Source organism: Hyaena hyaena, unplaced genomic scaffold, assembly GCF_003009895.1.
Source record: "Hyaena hyaena isolate Hyena2069 unplaced genomic scaffold, ASM300989v1 scaffold_298, whole genome shotgun sequence".
Taxonomy (NCBI): Eukaryota; Metazoa; Chordata; class Mammalia; order Carnivora; family Hyaenidae; genus Hyaena; species Hyaena hyaena.
The window spans coordinates 1,348,315-1,367,516 of record NW_024080927.1 but is presented as its reverse complement, the minus strand read 5'-3'; the positions used below and the strand labels follow the sequence as shown (position 1 = coordinate 1,367,516).

At 40.0% G+C, this 19,202-nt stretch overlaps 1 protein-coding gene across 4 annotated transcripts in view; it reads right to left on the bottom strand.

Annotated features, from left to right (window-relative positions):
- The window catches only part of TRIM37 (tripartite motif containing 37), a 131,107-nt gene extending 122,102 nt beyond the window's left edge, over positions 1–9,005 (bottom strand). For all 4 annotated transcript variants that reach the window (XM_039247312.1, XM_039247315.1, XM_039247313.1 and 1 more), the window contains exons 1-2: positions 8,678–9,005; positions 6,566–6,667 (exon numbers count right to left, since the gene is read on the bottom strand). In XM_039247312.1, coding sequence (XP_039103243.1) covers positions 6,566–6,667; positions 8,678–8,698 — 123 coding nt within the window. In that variant the 5' untranslated portion in view covers positions 8,699–9,005. The remainder of the gene's footprint in view (positions 1–6,565; positions 6,668–8,677) is intronic.
- Between the last annotated feature and the right edge of the window lie 10,197 nt (positions 9,006–19,202).

The following is a 19,202-nucleotide window of genomic DNA, read 5'->3' as shown; positions in this document are numbered from 1 at the left end:
AAATGACACTATTTTAGAACACAGTTGTACAATCTGTTAAAAAGTTAGATACACATCTACCATGTGACCTAGCTATTCCACTCCTATTTACTTACCTAAGAGAAAAGTTTAAGATTTTTTTTTTTTAAATGTTTTTTATTTATTTTTAGGAGAGAGAGAGAGAGACAGTGTGAGCAGGGGAGGGTCAGAAAGAGAGGGAGTCACAGACTGAAATAGGCTCCAGGCTCTGAACTGGTAGTCAGCACAGAGCCCGACGCGGGGCTCGAACCCACGAACCGTGAGATCATGACCCAAGCGAAAGTCAGACGCTCAACCGACTAAGCCACCCAGGCGCCCCCCTAAGAGAAAAGTTTAAATCCATTCAAATACTTGCATACAAATGTTCATACCAGTTTTCTATGTAAATAGCAAAAAGCAGAAGCAGTTTATGTCCAACTACAGGTGAATGGATAAACAAATTATGGTATATGCATAAAATGGTACTACTACCCAGCAATAAAAAGGAATACTATTGATCCATACAACATAGATACATCTCTAAATAATTTTGCTGACTGAAAAAAGCTGGACACATAGAACGTATTTTAAGATTCCATTTGTACAAAAGTCCAAAAATCAAACTTATCTACAGTCAGAAAGCAGATCAGTGGTTTTCCTGGGAATAAGACAAGTGGAGGGAGGGATTATCAAAAGGTATAAAGAAACTTTTGGGGATTATAGATATGTTCACTATCTTGATTGTAGTGATGGTTTCACAAGTATATACATTTATCAAAACTTACCAAACTGTACACTTGATCTGTCCCAAACCACTAGATAACTGTGGACAAGTCTATTCACAGGTGTGGACCTTAGTCTGATTTATTCAGTGACACAAGCATCTGGCCTGTCATGGATAATTAAATTTTCATGATCAAATGAACAGAAATGGGAAGGAAGAGAAGGGAGAGACTTTCAAATAAACAATAATACAATTTGACTGGGTGGAGTGCACAGGTCTCATGGACTTCCCTCCTGTAATTATCCCCCTTTCTCCAGCATCATTAATTATTCTTTCTCTATTGTTTCAGTCCCAATGAGATATAAACCTTTCAACCCACTCCTTTTTCTTCCCCCTTACATCAAAATTCTTAAGAGTTTTTATACTTGCTATCTCATTTGCCTCCCACTCCCAGCCATCAAGCTTTTGTCTTATTCCAATAAAACTACTCATCAAGGTTACCAATGACCTACATATTCTCAAATCCAATGGTTAAATCCCAAACCAGAACTACTAAACAGTTAACCTACTCCACTATGCAACACGTTTTTCACTTGAATTCTGTGATGCCTCACTCATGGCTCCTTCTTGTTATCTGCTACTTAATCCTCCTCCTCCTGACCTCTAAATGTTGAGTGACCCAGAGTTCAAACAGAAAAATCTTTTCCCTATCAGATAATCTGGTGATCTCATCAAATGCCTTAAATACTATCATATGCTAATTCAGTATCTCTAACATCCTTCCTCAACTACAGGTTCATGTTTCCAACTGCCAACATCTCCAGTTAGATGTATAATAAAAATCTTAAACTTTACATATTTAAAAACAAAACATGTACATCTATAGCCTACCCAACCTTTCCTCCCCAAATCTTTTCTATCTCAGAATAACAGAAAACCATTCATCCAAATGTTGTATGAAACTTTCATGTCTCATCTGTAAGTAAATCCATTGGCTCTACCTTCAAAATATATCCAGAATTGCTCTACTTTTCACCACCTCCACTATTACCATTCGAGTCTAAACCAAATCGGTCTCACTTCCTGTCCCACCTATGGTACCTATAGTCCACTTTCTACATAACAGCAAAAATGACAGTTTTTAAACATTAATTACTCTATATCCTTCAAAAGTTTTCAATGGCTACCATTATAGTTAAAATATAATCCAAGGTCTTTACCAAGGCCCTAAGCTCCATCTCCAAATTCATCTCCTTTCCCTGTTTCTGTCCAGGTTGCTCCACCAACACTTCTTTGTTCTTTCTCTCAGAGGCTTTGCCCCTTCTGATTTCTCTTCCTGGGACTTTCTTCCAGTAGATATTCACATCACTCCCACATTTCATTCTGGTCTGGACTCAAATGTTATCTTCTCAGAGACTTTCAGACTACTCTATCTAAAATAACTAACAACCTGTCTATACCCTCCTCAAAGTTCCCACTCTATACCTTATTCAGTTTCATTTTTCTTCATAGCACTTACTGGTATCTAACATACATCTATTTATCTTTTCGTCCATTATCGCAACTAGTAAATAACTCAACTCCCTGGGAAGTCAATGAATACTCCACCAAGTATTCATGTAAATAGTATTTTTTTTTTAATTTTATTTATTTCTAGGGGGGGGAGGGAGAGAGAGAGAGAGAGAGAGAGAGAGAGAGAGAGAGAGAGAGAGACAGCATGAGCAGGGGAGGGTCAGAGAGAGAGGGAGTCACAGACTGAAACAGGCTCNGAGAGAGAGAGAGAGAGAGACAGCATGAGCAGGGGAGGGTCAGAGAGAGAGGGAGTCACAGACTGAAACAGGCTCCAGGCTCTGAGCTGTCAGCACAGAGCCCGACGCGGGGCTCGAATCCATGAACTGTGAGATCATGACCTAAGCGAAAGTCGGACGCTTAACCAACTAAGCCACCCAGGCGCCCCGTAAATACTACTTGTTGAACGAATAAACACATGAATGGAACATTCAGGAACCAAGACAGCTTTAGAAAGAAAAACAAGAACTAGATTATCCAGGTGGGCTGAATATGAAGATAATATTCTAAGGGATTAAGGCCAATGAATCTGAAGCTTCTGAAAAGGAAAAAAATGACATTTCTGGAAAACATCATTATGGCAGCAGGGTATAAATGAACCACAGATAAGAAAAGACCTGGGGTGCCTAGGTGGCTTAGGTGGTTAAGCATCTGACTCTTGGTTTCAGCTCAAGTCATGATTTGATGGTTCGTAAAATCAGGCCCCACCTATGGCTCCACAATGACAACGAGGAGCCTGCATAGGATTCTCTCTCCTCTATCTGTCCCCCCAACTCGCACACAAACTCTAGCTTTCAAAATAAATACATAGGGGTGCCTGGGTGGCTCAGTCGGTTAAACATCCGACTTCGGCTCAGGTCATGATCTCACAGTTCACGGGTTCAAGCCCCACGTCGGGCTCTGTGCAGATAGCCAGCTCAGAGCCTGGAGCCTGCTTCAGATTCTGTGTCTCCCTCTCTCTCTCTGACCCTCCCCACTCACACTGTCTCTCTCTCAGAAAAATAAAACATTAAAAAAAATTTTTTTAAGATAAATAAATAAACTTTAAAAAAGACTCAAGATAGATCAGTTAAAAAGCTAACTAGAAATGCCTGGCTGTTTCGTTCAGTTGAGCGTCCAACTCTTGGCTCAGGTCATAATTTTAAGGTCCTGGGATCAACTCCCAGGTCGGGCTCTGCAGTGAGCATGGAGCCTGTTTGGGATTCTCTCTTTCTCCCACTTTGCCCCTCCCCTGCTCACACTCTCTCTAAAAAAAAAAAAAGGTTGGGGCACCTGGGTGGCTCAGTTAAGCAACCAACTTTGGCCCAGGTCATCTCCCAGTCCATGAGTCTGGGCCTGCCTCAGGTTCTGTGCTTGACAGCTCAGAGCTTGGAGACTGCTTCAGATTCTGTGTCCCCCACTCTCTCTGCCCATTCTCTGCTCAAACTCTCTCTTCTCTCTCTCTCTAGAATAAACATTAAAAAATTTTTTTAAATTAAAAAAAGATAATTATCTAAGCATGAGGTAATAAAGGTATATATTTCTCTGCTAGAAGGGTAATAAAAGGAATGGAAAGGATAAGAGATATAAGTAAAAGCAAAGGATAATAACTTACAGGACTTAAAAATTACTGGTGCCAGGGCTTAGTTGGTTAAGTCTTCAACTTTGGATGTCACCTCAGGTCATGATCTCATGATTCAGGAAATCAAGCCCTGCAAAGGGCTCTCACTGACAGCACAAAGCCTGCTTGGGAGTCTCTCCCTCTCAGTCTGTCCCTTCCCCACTCACTCATGCAACACACACTCTCTCTCCAAATAAACTTTAAAAAAAATCACTGGTGTAAAAGGTTTCAAATGTGAGTGACTGGCAGAACAGAACAAAAAGAAGTAAAACAATCAGTTTGAAAAAACAAAATTTGATCTGGAACGAAGTTCAAGATGCTAGAAAGTCAAGGCCACAGGCATAGATTTAAAAACCATACACTGAGAGATGTTAAACCTGCAAGAGTAAATCAAATTTCCCAAGGTAGATGAAATTTTCCCACTTCTTTTTAATTTGAGAGACAGAGAGAGAGAGAGAGAGAGAGGTCAATTACCTAATTTCTCCAGCTTCTGTTTTACAATTTATAAAACAATGCCAAATTTATTAATTGCCATTTTAATAATAAAATATTAACACCTTACAAGGGGACAGTACTTTACAGTTTCTAGTTACTTTTTAGCTTATCTCATTTAATGCCACAACCATCCTGTGAGGCAAATCTTGTTACCTCATTCTATAGCTAAAGAAACAAGACTAAGAAAAATTTAGTTTCTCAGTTTATGAATGGGAGAACTAGCATGATGTATAACCTCAGTCTTCTCCATATGGTATAGTGGCAAAGAACACAGGCTCTAAAGCCAGACTTCCCAGATTCAAATTCACCTCTATTATTTGTTAGCTGTGTGACTGGAAGCAAGTGACTTAAATGTTACAAACATTACTCTCCACAATGGTTTATCTTCCTAAAGCAGGAATAAGAAACCACAGAGAGGGGCATCTGGGTGGCTCAGTACGTTAAGCATCCGACTTCAGCTCAGGTAAGATCTCACAGTTCATGGGTTCGAGCCCCACATCAGGCTCTGTGCTGACAGCTCAGAGCCTAGAGCCTGTTTCAGATTCTGTGTCTCCCCCCTCTCTACCCCTCCACCACTCATGCTCTCTCTCTCTGTCTCAACAATAAACTATCAAAAAAAAAAAGAAAGAAAGAAAAGAAACCACAGAGAAATTTTGAGGTGAAGAGCATGTTAGATGGCTTTGATTTTCTCAGTAAAAGACAAAATCTACTGAGAGTAATGTGGGCAAGGCAGTTTTCAACTGTGATTTCCAGATGCACTATCGAATCCCTCCACACAAAAAGAAGTTCTTCTGTTTCACATTTTAGGCTTCTTCCTAATTTTCTTTAAGGGGTTCACCTACATTCATTTTAAAGCCAATGGACTACATTACTCTCTAAAGTCTCCCGTACCTGAAAGATTATACAATTTTAATCTAAGCCTCTGAACCCATTCCTAGCTTTTTTTCTATCTTACCCATCCAACAGTATAAACTTTGAGTCTCACACCACTTTGTTAGTGCCTCTTTATGACACTATACATTCTACAATATAATAAAATATTAACACCTTACAAGGGGACAGTACTTTACAGTTTCTAGTTACTTTTTAGCTTATCTAGTTACTTATCTCGCTTAGATTTAAGCTCCTTCAGGGCAAGCACTCCATCATTTATCTTAGAAGTCTTCAACCCCAAACACAATGCAGGCAACCACTTTACCAGTACTTGTTAAATGTGTGATGAAATTAATAAATATATTAAAATTACAGTGGGTTTTAATTTTTAGATATTTCATGGCAGTTATCTCATCTCTATAATACTAAGTAATATTTGGTGATGGCCTCCCTATTAAGGAACATTCTTTTAAAGCATTTTTTAGGCAGAGAAAGACAGATACCATATGTTTGCACATATAGGTGGATTAGGAGGAAATTAACAGAGGACCATGAGAGAGAAGGGGAAAAACTGTTGGGGAGAGGGAGGGAGGCAAACCATGAGAGACTCTTGAATGCTGAGAACAAACTGAGGGCTGATGGGGGTGGAGGAGAGGGGAAGTGGGGTGATGGGCATGGGGGAGGGCACTTGCTGGGATGAGCACTGGGTGTTATAAGGAAACCAACCTGACAATAAACTATTTAAGAAAATAAATAAATAAAACATTTTTTAAAAGGGGACAAAATGTAAAATTTTAAAAGATAACAAAAATGGGGTGCCTGGATGGCTCAGTTGGTTAAGTGTCCAAGTCTTGGTTTTGGCTCAGGTCATGATATCACAGTTTTGTGATGAGGCTTCATACTAATAGCACAGAGCCTGCTTGGGATTCTCTCTCACCCTCTCTCTATGCCCCTCTTTCTCTCTCCCTCTCTCTCTCACACAATAAACTTTTCAAAAAGAGATAAAGGATATGGTTGATTTTGGGGTGCCTGGGTGGCTCAGTCAGCTGAGCATATGACTTCAGGTCAGGTCATGATGTCACAGTTCATGGGTTCAAGCCCCATGTCAGCCTCTGTGCAGGCAGCCTGGAGCCTGGAGCCCACTTAGGATTCTGTGTCTCCCTCTCTCTCTGCTCCTACCCCACTTGTTCTTCTCTCTCTCTCTCTCTCTCTCTCAAAAATAAACATTAAAAAAAACTTTAAAGAATATAGTTTTTTACAATATATCATATATACACTATGGACATGTACAAAGAAAAGCAACTTACCCTGATACAGCTAAAACAACAAAGCTTAGAACAATGAGGACACAGGCGTGCATCCCGCAATTTCTCCATACAAATGAAACATCGGAAAACCTCCGCAATACTCTGAAAATAATAAAAAATGTGAGATCCACCAGAATTAGACTACTGAATCAAAAGTAAAAAGCATGCTTCAAACAATTCACTCAACATTTTGGTTAATTTGGGGCTGATATCATCTGATTTAATAAATCTTATCAGTACTTGGTTAGTCAAGGCCCAGTGCACCTCACAACATCTAGAAAAAGTGCTTTTTCTTTCCTAAGCTTCACAGTGGTTCTATTCTAAAGAAAAAATATGAAATGCAAACACAGAGTTATACACAAATACTATCACTGAAGCATAAAATATAATCATAAGAATGTGGCTGTAGCCTGAATTTCAAAATATTAAATTATGACTTGACAAAAAAATTAGGACAGTTAACATAGATTATGACAGTAACTAAAAATACTTCTTCAATTATTTGAGAATATAGAAAAAATCCTCAAAAATATCCTTATTATGATGTAGAACAGTAAGAAGAAAAAAAAGACAGACCATCTGACTTAATGAACTATATGAACTCCTTTTTCTGCAATTTCCCCAAGGGGGGTGGACTGCTTTTGAAATTTAAAAAAAAAAAAAAAAACTTAAAAAAAAGATACATATACTAATAGAGTGTACTTTGATCAAGAAACTAATTCAGAATCCAGAAATCTGAATTTCTTTCTGCCCTGATGCTCCAACCAACTAGCTTTTTTATTGGATTGATTGGATTGGAGCCTGAGATTCTGTTCCTATGGAGAATTTTGGTAGTTGCCCCATGAAGGCTTTGAATAGAAAAGAGTAAACAGAAGAAACAATAATGTTTGCAAGCATCAGATAAATCAATTTAGGAAGTAACTGACGAGAAAATAGATAAAATGAAATGCAACTTATTGTATACTTTAAGTTTATTTTTACAGTACTCACATTTATTTACTCCATTCCAGGAGAATTAAACGCTCCTAAACCAAGAAAACGTTACAAAGCCTTTATAATACTTTCATAGGAGGAATTAATGAGAAAATTATTCATGAGTCCAATCATGACTCTGCAGAACCAGAAAGAACCTGTGAGATGCAGACGCTGCAGGGAGGGAGAGGGAGTGGACAATAAGACCATTGGGTGAACTACTTTCAAGTGGAGTGCCAGTAATAATAGTTACAACTTACTAAGGAGCAAGGATTTAGTATGTATTAGTAAAGTTCAAAATTTAACAACTATTAAATAATTGGGTCCAATAAGCAATCTTTTTTTTTTTTATGTTACTGGCCTCTAATATAATAATATTATCGCAACGATTTGAAATCACAGCTCACAAGAGCCAAATATAAAAGAAGAGGTTGTTCGGGGCGCCTGGGTGGCTCAGTCGGTAGAGCATCCGACTTCAGCTCAGGTCATGATCTCGTAGTTCGTGGGTTCGAGTCTGGCCTCAGGTTCTGTGCTGACAGCTCAGAGCCTGGAGCCTGTTTCGGATTCTGTGCCTCCCTCTCTCTCTCTGCCCCTACCCTACTCGTGCTCTGTCTCAAAAATAAAACAAACTTTAAAAAAAAAATTTTAAATAAAATTCTTTTATTTAAATAAAAGAATAGGTTGTTCCGGTAAACTACAAATAGGGTAATAAAAGTACATTCTCCTTCAGTTTAGGAGGGGCACAAGTCTGCAAAACGAACGGGTGGGAGGGAATGATTCCAGTTGGAGGGAGTTTTGGATCCGCACCTGAACTCCCAAGAACTGGGAGCGCGTGCACGGCAGGTCTATCTAATGAATTTGCAGTTTTGCTAGTCCCAGGCTGGTTTGCAAAAACCCTCTGAGAATGAATACTGGTGCCAAGACACCCAGAAAACGCCAGAATATCACCACCTGACAAGGCACCCGGAGAGCTGCGAACCCAGCACGGCGTCCTTCGCACTGGGCCAGCCTTCACCACACCGGCCGCGGCGGAATGGGGGTGCCCGACTAGAGGAAGGGCTAGGGCAGCGCGCCCCAAATAAAGAACGCTCACGGGGTTACAGGGGGAGATTAACCACCACCCTTCTTAACCCCCCTCACCTCTACGCTCTGTTCATCCATTGCCTCCGGCTCTCGGCGGGGCCCTCGGCGACCAGCGGAGTCCGTAGTCTGACCTATTGGGCGCCGGCCCGAGGTCGCCAGGTCAAATCTCAGACGAAAACCACGCCGGCGTGCACCTCAGGGGGCTCCGACGACCTCCGCACCTGCTCGCCCCATCGCGTCGGGTTCGGCGCCAGCTACCCCCACTTCGCCATATTTATCCGCGCACCCGCCCTAGTGCTCAGTGGGAGGGCGAGCGGTGGCCGCAGCTCCTTCCTCACCGCTAAGCTGCCTGCCGGCGACCGCGAGGGAGCCTCGCACCACGTGACGAGGGCGCGCGCGTATCGAAGTGCTGCTAGAGCCCGGCGGCGCTGGTCTCCAGCGAAGAAGGTGCTGCAGGGAATTCGCAAACACCAACGGTAACCAGGGCAGCTGAAGGCGCGGCGCTGAGGGAAGGCGTGGTGCGCATGCGCGCAGACCGCGGCGTTAGGGGAGCAGGCTGAAGAGAGGCGGGCGACTAGTTCCCGCGGTGCGGGGGCGCACACGAGATTTCGCTGCTGGCAGCCGCAGGGCTGCGTGCCTTTGGCCCCAGTCTAGCGCGCGAACGGCTGACAGCTTGGCGCGTATCTCCACGCTTCTCCTCCCTCAGGAAGGGCGGCGCTCCACCGGTCTCAAACTTTGGCGCGCCACAGACTGGAACCACCTGGAGTGCTTGTGGGAAACAGACTCTGAAGCCACACCCCTAGGTATTCGGACTGTGATTCTAGGATGAAGCTCCCCACAAAGTCTTCAACAGCCACTCTCGCTGATTCGACTGCAGGTAGCCTTTGGCCCACACTTTTTGAGAAACCCTGGTGTAGAGAATTCGTGGCTAATGGTTCTTTCTCTGAAAGGAAGCCCAGATTCTCAGGTTTTGAGACTTCTGCCCCACCTACTCAGATTGTGAAGCCTACAGCGGTGTCGTTTCTCATTTCAGGCTTGGAAGAATGGGACCACAGACTCTAGAGATTTGATCTTCACCACTCCGTCCAGCATCCGCTTCAGAGGAGCTGTCTCTAGAAAGTGCAAACGTCAGCTGTGTTCAGCTTTCCTATGTTGGGGTCTTCTTTGTACAATTTTGTCGTGAGATCTAAAGATTGCAGGAATTGAAGGTGTGAGACAAAGGGCTTACATCAGATTCTTAATTTGAATGTAAGTTTTCCTTTCTCATGTATTGCAAACCACTTTTACATTTGACCCAATCTAGAATGCACACGTAAAACATCAACAGCGACCTAGAAAGAAGCTCTTAAATATCAAGGGATTTGAACTTCCTTAGAAGTAGTGGACAACAATTTTTTAATACGTGAGCCACAGACAGGGATAATTTAGTAAGATTAATCTGTTACTTCAGATTCTTTAACCAAAACTTATTTATGATCGTCATGTTTGCACGCCACCGTTTATAATAAAACGCCCTGAATCGTACACTTTAATAATGGTTTATGGTTAATTTTACTAAGTGAATTTTACCTCAAAAAAGTTATCTGTGGAACACAGCACTGTACTGGGACTCAAAGAGTAATGAGAAGTGAAAAAAAGACAAATTACAACATATTATGAATGTTACAATAAGTTCCTATATTAATAGATATATTTCCCCAAGAACCCAAAAATGCTTAAAGATTTATTGCGATAGTTCATAATTGTGAAAGATTGGAAAACTTATACAATTAATTAGGGGTCCTTGGTTGCAGCCACAGTCAGATTATAGCTAATTAAAGCAAAAGAGAATTTCGTTGGCAGTATGCTAAGCTACCACATGGAGGTAGGAAACCTGGGATCTCCCAGTTCCTTAAGGGAGGACCTAGCTGCCTTTCCCCCTGCAACTCCAACATATCTAACTTGTCTATTACACAGCTTATCAATGCCTATCAAAATACATAACTGAAATAAATCATGGTACATCCATGTATTGGATTACAGCTGTTCAAAACAATAGCAGAAGTGTGTGATGAAAATACCCAAAATATATTTACAATGAAAAAAACTGAGCGCCTGGGTGGCTCATTTGGTTAAGGGTATGACTTCAGTTCAGGTCATGATCTCACAGTTCATTGCTTTAAGCCCTGAATCAGGCTGGGTAGTAACAGCACAGAGCCTGCTTGGGGTTATCTCTCTCTCTTTCTCTGCCCCTCTCCCACTCTTGCCTTTCTGTCTCAAAATAAGTGAATAAAAAAAAAGAAAGAAGAAAAACCTTAACTGCAGCTGCAGTACAATATATGGTATCAGGCTATTTTTGTAAAAAATATATATATATTTGTAATTTGTATATATATAGAAACATTTTAGGTCGCCTCAGTGCTGAGTTGGTTTAGTGTCCGCCACTTGATTTCAACTCAGGTCATGATTCCGGGGTCGTGAGACAGAGCCCTACATTGTGCTCTGTGCTGAGCATGGAGCTGCATAGGATCCTCTCTCCCTCAGCCCATCTCTCCCACTTGTACTCTATCTAAAAAAATAAAAATACATAAATAAATAATAAATGAAACATCTGAAGAGACTGAATATAATTACTGGAGAATAGACATGTATGTTTTAACTTCCTAAAACTTAAATTAGTATTAAAATTAATTTGTGTTACTCACAACTTGACATAAAGAGACTATAGTCACATAAAAAATAATTATCCAAATGAGAAATAAAAGACCTAAATTAGGGTAGTCAGAGTGAAAATAAAGTGGAGGTTGGACACTATGAACATTTCAGAGAATTATAGATTTTACTAAGAAGACGAAGTGATGCAAACTTCTTAATTCTAGGTAACAGAATAGTGGACATTGACAAAATAAAAGCAGTAGGTACTCTGGACATGACCAATTTGGATATTCAGGTAGGTTTTATTGGACAAATGGATCTATATCTAATGGAAGAAGTTGTATTTGGGAATCATAAATATATAAAGAAGTGCAGAGAGAACAATTTTAAGGGGGGGGGGGTGAGGGACAGAACCAACATTTACAGGATAACTGTGAAGGAAGTCATAGAGGAATAACACCAGGAACTTGCCACGACCTCTTTGTGATACTACCATTTTTCAATCCCACCAATCAACGTGACATCCCAGAACCATTCCATGACAAAAACTTCTTAATTTTAACTGAGTACTGAAGAAAATAGTTACTATAGTGTGACTCAATTCTCTGTAATTTAAAAGGGCAGGGAGATGCTCCTGGATGGCTTAGTCAGTTGAGTGTCTGACTTTGGGTCAGGTCATGATCTTACAGTTCGTGAGTTCCAGCCCCACATCAGGCTCACTGCTGTTAACTTAGAGCCCACTTCAGATCCTCTGTCCCCTTTTCTTTCTGTCTCTCCCCACTTTGTGTGAGCTCTCTCTCTCTCAAAAATAAACATTTAAAAAAAATTTTAAAGGGTGTGGTTCTGTTCTTCAAATATTCAACTACACAGTACAATGTTTTTAATTTTTTTTTCAATGTTTATTTTTGAGAGAGAGAAGAGAGAGAGAGAGAGAGCACAAGCAGGGGAGGGGCAAAGAGAGGGAGACAGAGTCCAGGCTCTGAGCTGTCAGCACAGAGCCTGAATTGGGGCTCAATCCCATGAAGCATGAGATTGTGACCTGAGCCGAAGTCAGACGCTTAACCGACTGAGCCACCCAGGCACCCCTACACAGTAAAATTTTAACTGAAGCTACTCTCCCAACCCTATTACAAGTTTGTTAATGGATAATGGACAAGTAAATGCTCATAACTAATTTTTTTAATGATAGGAAAGTAAAATTCTATCACCTGCAGAACTAATATTTGATGCATCTCTCCTAGTCTTTTCAGTGCCTCATTTTGATTGCATATATAGAATGTTTACAGAATAATTTCTGATTATCAAACCCAAACACTTATCTCACTTATCATCTCATTGTACTTCGAGCCATCCTGACACACATAAGTTATTTGGTCAGGATCACATAGCTAGAATTTATTTTTTATTTTTTTTTTTTTTTATTTATTTCTGAGAGAGAGAGAGAGACAGCGTGAGCAGGGGAGGGTCAGAGAGAGAGGGTGTCACAGACTGAAACAGGCTCCAGGTTCTGAGCTGGCAGTCAGCACAGAGCCCGACGCGGGGCTCGAACCCACAAACCGCGAGATCATGACCTAAGCGAAAGTCGGACGCTTAACCGACTAAGCCACCCAGGCGCCCCAACATAGCTAGAATTTAAAACATGCTATTTACAGGGTGCCTGAGTGGCTCTGTCAGCTAAGGGTCCAACTCTTGATTATGGCCCAGGTCATGATCTCACAGTTCATTAGTTCAAGCCTGGAGTCAGGCTCCGCACTGACAGCACAGAGCCTGCTTGGGATTCTCTGTCTTTCCCTCTCTCTCCGCCCCTCCCCTGCTTGCTCTCTCAAAGTAAATAAACTAAAACAAACAAAAACCTGTATTTACATCTCAGATTCCGAAGCCCAATCTTAACTACAAAACTGCAATGTTTCCCCTCTCCTCATTTAACATAGCTTCAGCATTTCCCAGAACATTAACAGTAATAACTTATTGGCAGCCTGACCTCTTATTACATAGATACACCATGATTTATTTTCCTATATACCTGCCATTAGCCAGATATTTTGTGTTTTCCTAGTATAAATAACCCTGTGGTTAACATCTTTGTTTCAAAATCTGTCCCTATGATTACCTTATTGCCAATACTTATTTAAAAAAAAAAAAAAGAGGTGGGGCGCCTGGGTGGCTCAGTCAGTTAAGCATCCGACTTCGGCTCAAGTCATGATCTCAGGGTTCAAGGGTTTGAGCCCCATGTCGGGCTCTGTGCTAACAGCTAGCTCAGAGCCTGGAGCCTCTCTTCGGATTCTGTGTCTCCCTCTCTCTCTGACCCTGCCCTGCTCGCGCTGTCTCTCTCTGACTTTCAAAAATGGAAAAAGAGGGGCGCCTGGGTGGCTTAGTCGGTTAAGCGTCCGACTTTCACTTAGGTCGTGATCTCACGGTTCGTGGGTTCGAGCCCCGCGTTGGGCTCTGTGCTGACTGCCAGCTCAGAGCCCAGAGCCTGTTTCAGAGTCTGTAACTCCCTCTCTCTCTGACCCTCCCCTGCTCACGCTGTCTCTCTCTCTCTCTCTCCTAGAAATAAATAAAACATTAAAAAAAAAAATTAAAAAAAAAAAAAAATGGAAAAAGAAAACATTAAAAAAAATTTTATAAAAAAATTATGAGGCACCCCCGTGGTACTCTATGACAGTTCAGAACCTGGAGCCTGCTTTGGATTTTGTCTCCCTCTCTCTCTGCCCCTCATCTGCTAGCACTCTGTCTGTCTCTATATATAAAAATAAACACTAGGGCACCTGGGTGGCTCGATTAAGCATCCGACTTTGGCTCAGGTCATGATCTCACAGCTTGTGAGTTTATACTCCACATGGGGCTCTGTGCTGACAGCTCAGAGCCTGGAGCCTGCTTCGGATTCTGTTGACTCATCTCTCAGCCCCTCCCCTGCTCAAAACCTTGTCTCTATCTTGCAAAATGTAATGTTTTTGAAACATTAAAAATTTCAAAATAAACACTAAATTTTTTTAAATTCAAAAAAAAATTGTAAATAACCATTAAATAAATAAATAATAAATAAACTGGAGTGCCTAGGTTGCTCATTCGATTAAGCACCCAACTTCAGCTCTGGTCATGACCCTCTGTCCCTCCTCCACTCATGCTCTGTCTCTCTCAAAAAATAAATAATTTTGGGGGCACCTGGGTGGCTCAGTCGGTTAAACGTCTGACTTCTGCTCAGCTCATGATCTCAGTTTGTGGGTTTGAGCCCCCACATCAGGCTCTGTGCTGACAGCTAGCTCAGAGCCTGGAGCCTGTTTCAGATTCTGCGTCTCCCTCTCTCTCTGATCCTCCCCTGCTCATGCTGTCTCTCTCTCTCTCAGAAATAAAATTTTTTTAAAAACATTAAAAATAATTTTTAAAAACTCAAAAAAATGTTTAAATAAGTAAATAAAAAGGAAACACACACACACACACACACAACTGGCAAGTAACAGTTGCCAGTAATCCTCTGATTTCAGTTCCTTAGCTTTCATATAGAACGAACAATTACGATAATATAGGCTGAAGGAGAACAAAGGTAGTGTTGATATACAACAGAGACACTCTAAAACAACATTTGAAAGCATAGTTCATGCTGCTCAACATTAGCAGAAAGAAGGAACAGGAAAATAAAAGTGAGGCTGTCACAGAAAAGTCAATTTATTATTACTAATGTTAGCTTTTGTGGAGGACTCTAGGTCACATATTGGCAGTCTCATCAATAATGTGACCATTAACTGTAATCAAAATTTTTCAAAAATAAAATTATATACATATATAACATATAATACAAATATTTTTTGTATCCTTTAATTTCCAAAACATGCTCATTCATATCTGACTGACCAATAATACATAAATATCCTTTTATGATAGGCCAGGAGATCCAATTATCCCAATTACACAAAAACAAATGCAAAATAGTGGTACGTGACTTCCTTGCCTGAAATTACAAGACTGTGTGTGCATATATATTTTTAAATCCCTTTATTCCCATTCCATGTTTTTGGCTGAACTTTATTCATATAATATCTGCCCTTCTTATAGGACCCTCTCTTGTGAAAGGCATCACTATCAAGTTACCCAGACCATATCTCCTTCTCCATCCCCCAACCTCTAGTCATCAAGTGCTAACAAGACATCTCCTTAAATCTTTCTGGAATGGATCTCCTCTCCAGCAGAATTCCTTTTGCAAGTCCACTTATTCATAAGTCTGACACAAAAGATTTTAATTTCTCTGCTGCAGTTTTTTCTTCTTTAGTCAGTGGCGACAGCTAGAAAACAAATGACAAAATCTTTATTTCAAAATCTGTAAAAACTAATTTAGTTAACTTCTGCTTTTTTTTTATGTTTCCATAAGCTCATACTATGCCTATAATCACACATTTTGGAAGGCAGGATAAAATAGATATTTGGCTATCCAAATACAAAATACTTCTAATGTTTGAGCTTCCAAAGAACTTGCAATTAAGTTTAAGAAACAAGACCAATAAATCAAACAGTTTAAGGATTGTAATTTAGCAAAACTAAAGAAGTCACATTTGAATGCCATATTCTAAAAGCATTTTAAGAAAGAAATGTGAACAAAATAGTTTGGAAGTTTCCTCAGAAGTAGAGACTTGAGCTAAATTTTGAGGGATAACTGAGATGTTTTCAGCTGCAAATAACAGGAATATATTTCAAAATGGATAAATAATAAGAAAATTATCATTGTACAATAACTACAGAAGAAGGTCAAGACTTCAGGACTGGTTTATTCAGCAACTTACCATAAGAACTGGGATTTTTCACCTTATCTAATATTCTTGGTGGTGGTTTATCCTCAAGCTGATAGGAAAAAATTGCTCTAGCAGTGCTAGTCATCACATCACATCATCTATACACAATGTTTAGAAGAAGAAAAGTTTTCTCTTCCTAGGGGTCTCTCAGCAGTGAGGAAACTCTTAATTTTCTACTTCCAAACTTTCCCTCCTCATATGTCACATGGGTTACAAACCCATTCCTGAGCCAATTAAAGGAAAATCCATTTCCCTTGCCAATGAGAAGCACCCCCTGAAGGTGAGGAAAGCACCAACTCTGCCCCAGGCACTAGCTAAGGATGGCAGACATCTCAAGAAAGTCAGTGTTCTATTAGGCAGCAAGGGAGAATAGATGCTGAGAAAACAACCCAGCAAACAGTATCCATCTAAAGCAGGTAGGAGCAAAAGTAAAAGGAAGAATAGAAGCCAAAGGGAAGTACAAAGGACTTTCACAGGGCACTAACCAACCGGCTAGCTAAAACAAGGGTTAATGGGGAAATTATAGAAAGTACAATACGCAGAATCAAATCGTTACAACTCTGCCTAACTCTGTAGGTCATCTCTAGAGAGACTGCTGAATCTGGAACACACTATACCTACAGAATAAGAATCTCTAGAGCAGTGCTGTCCAGTACTTTCTGTGATGCTGAAAATATTCTATATCTGTGCTGTCCAATCAGTAGATGAAGAATTGAATTTATTTTATTTAATTACTTTACATTTTAATTTATATAGCCACATTTATTTGGCTATTGGGCTGCCCAGCTGATTTGGCTGATCAAGCCAACATTTACCAAAAATAGTCACATAGATAAAATGTAAAATAATCATATGCCTTTCTGCAACCCAAATAGTTACAGAATTTCCCTCTTCTATCTCAAAAACAGGAAATGGTATTATTCTGAAAGGACTTTGTTCTCCATGAGTCCATGTTTCTCATTGTGATAAGTGTTCAAGAGATTTCAGACCACCTGTTTCATAAACTTTCAAAGAATTTTTCCAGGAATTAACCAATCCAAAACTTGTAAGAAAATTTCCTCCTTAACAACTGTTTTAGAGCTGAGTGGAATACCACACATTCTATTTTTAATAACTTTTTAATTATATTTGTTTTGGGGGTTTGTTTTGGTCATTTTTATTTTGGAACAAATTTAATCCTTCATGTGTATATATGTGTCTCTTGGTGGTCACCTTTATAATTAAGTATATTTAAACCTAACTAAAAAGTATTCCTTTCACCTCCTTTTCTGTTCTCATCTCCCTATTTATTTTTTAGTATTACCAATTCAAGTGCTATTTTTGAATATTATCAACTCAAATATATTTTCTATCCTAGCAAATGAAAATCCTGGCACTATGATAAAAATTGTAACAAAAAGGAGGGCCTGGATGGCTCAGTTGGTTGAGCTTCCAACTCTTGATTTCGGCTAGGGTGGTGACACCAGGGTGGTGGGATCAAGCCCCTCATTAGCTCCTTGCTGAGAGTGGAACCTGCTTGGGATTTTCTCTCCCTCTCTCTCTCTTCCCCCCTCTGTCCCTCTCTCCCACTCACGCTCTCTCTCTAAAATAAATAAAATAGAAAAAAAAAAAAAAGATTCTAGCAAGACAATACCTAAACAGTTTTACTTTCTATTTGCTTTCTGTAAACCAAGCACCATTTACCCTAAGTAAATTTATCCCTTTCTTGTTCTTCATGTTCCCAAAATAATCTTAAAGGCCCTTTTGGTTATTTTAGAAAATTTCAGAAGCCTCAACTTAATCTGGACTTTGGCTTTCGTAAGTATTCTCACAGTTCTGTCTCTATGACTGATACACCTCTTTCTACACTTTCTTTATAAGGTCTACCACCTTATATGTATGTCTTTTAAACTCTGAGCTCATAAAACTATTTTCATTTATACAACTCTCTACAGATGCCATTCTCTTTTCTTCCACATTTTGATCATGAAAATTTTCTCTAAACTTTCTACTATCTCATTTTTGAAGTAGTGGATACAAGTCCCACCACATCTGACATTTCCCAACATCTGACATTAAATCTAAAATATTATCTCCTTTTTCAAGATTTAGAACCAATATTTCAGTCATTTATTCTTGTTTGTAATGTGATCCAAAGTAAAAGCTCCATTAGTTTTCTACCTTAAATGCAATTATTGCTCATTGAAGATTTTTTTTTCAGAGGCAGAGAGAGCGCATGTCGGGGAGAGGGGCAGAGGAAGAGAGAGAATCGAGAGTAGGCTCCCCACTTGGCATGGAGCCCAATGCAGGGCTCAATCCCACATCCCTAGGATCATGACCTTACCCAAAATCAACAGGCTGACGTTCAACCAACTGAGACACACAGGTGCCCCTGCAGGTACATCTTTTAAGTGAATGAAGACCATTACAGATATTTAGATGACTGAAATCCTCTATCACTATTGTAACTATTTTCTGCACCACATTTTAATCTCAGTCAGAAATAGTTTTTACTTATTATATCCAGTGGGGACAATTTTTATTACCATAATATTCAAAATATCACTTTGGAGGGTGTCTGAGTTGGTTAAACATCCAACTTTGGCTCAGGTTTGGGTCTCAAAGTTTGGGTCTGACCATCATGTTGGACTTTGTGATGACAGCTTAGAGCCTGGAGCCTGCTTCAGATTCTGTCTCCCTCTCTCTGCCCCTCCCACTCTTGTGTACACATGCTCTCTCCCCCTCTCTCTCTCAAAAATAAACACTTAAGACAAAAAACCCCAAATATCACTTTTCTCTTTTTTCACTCACCTAAATTTATCCTGTCCTTCAATAAATTTATGGATTTCTGTACATATATGTTGATATGTACATTCAGAACTACATTTGATCTCTCCTCAAGATTTGTTTCCTTAGGACAAGTTTATATGCTTCTATTTTCAGGCTCTGGTCACCAACAATGAAGAATATATGACTTGAGTGGTATTTATAAATGTTATCATATACATACTGTTTTTGCATTTTACTTTATTAGTATGTGTCGCCACCCTTACTGTTTTCTGTTTGTTTGTTTTTGTTGTTTCTTTGTTTTAAGGATATAGAAGTTTACTGAATACACCAAAAGGGAACGGTGGGCAGGACAGCAAAGGAGGAGATATCTGCCATCACCCTTTCTGTTTTAAACC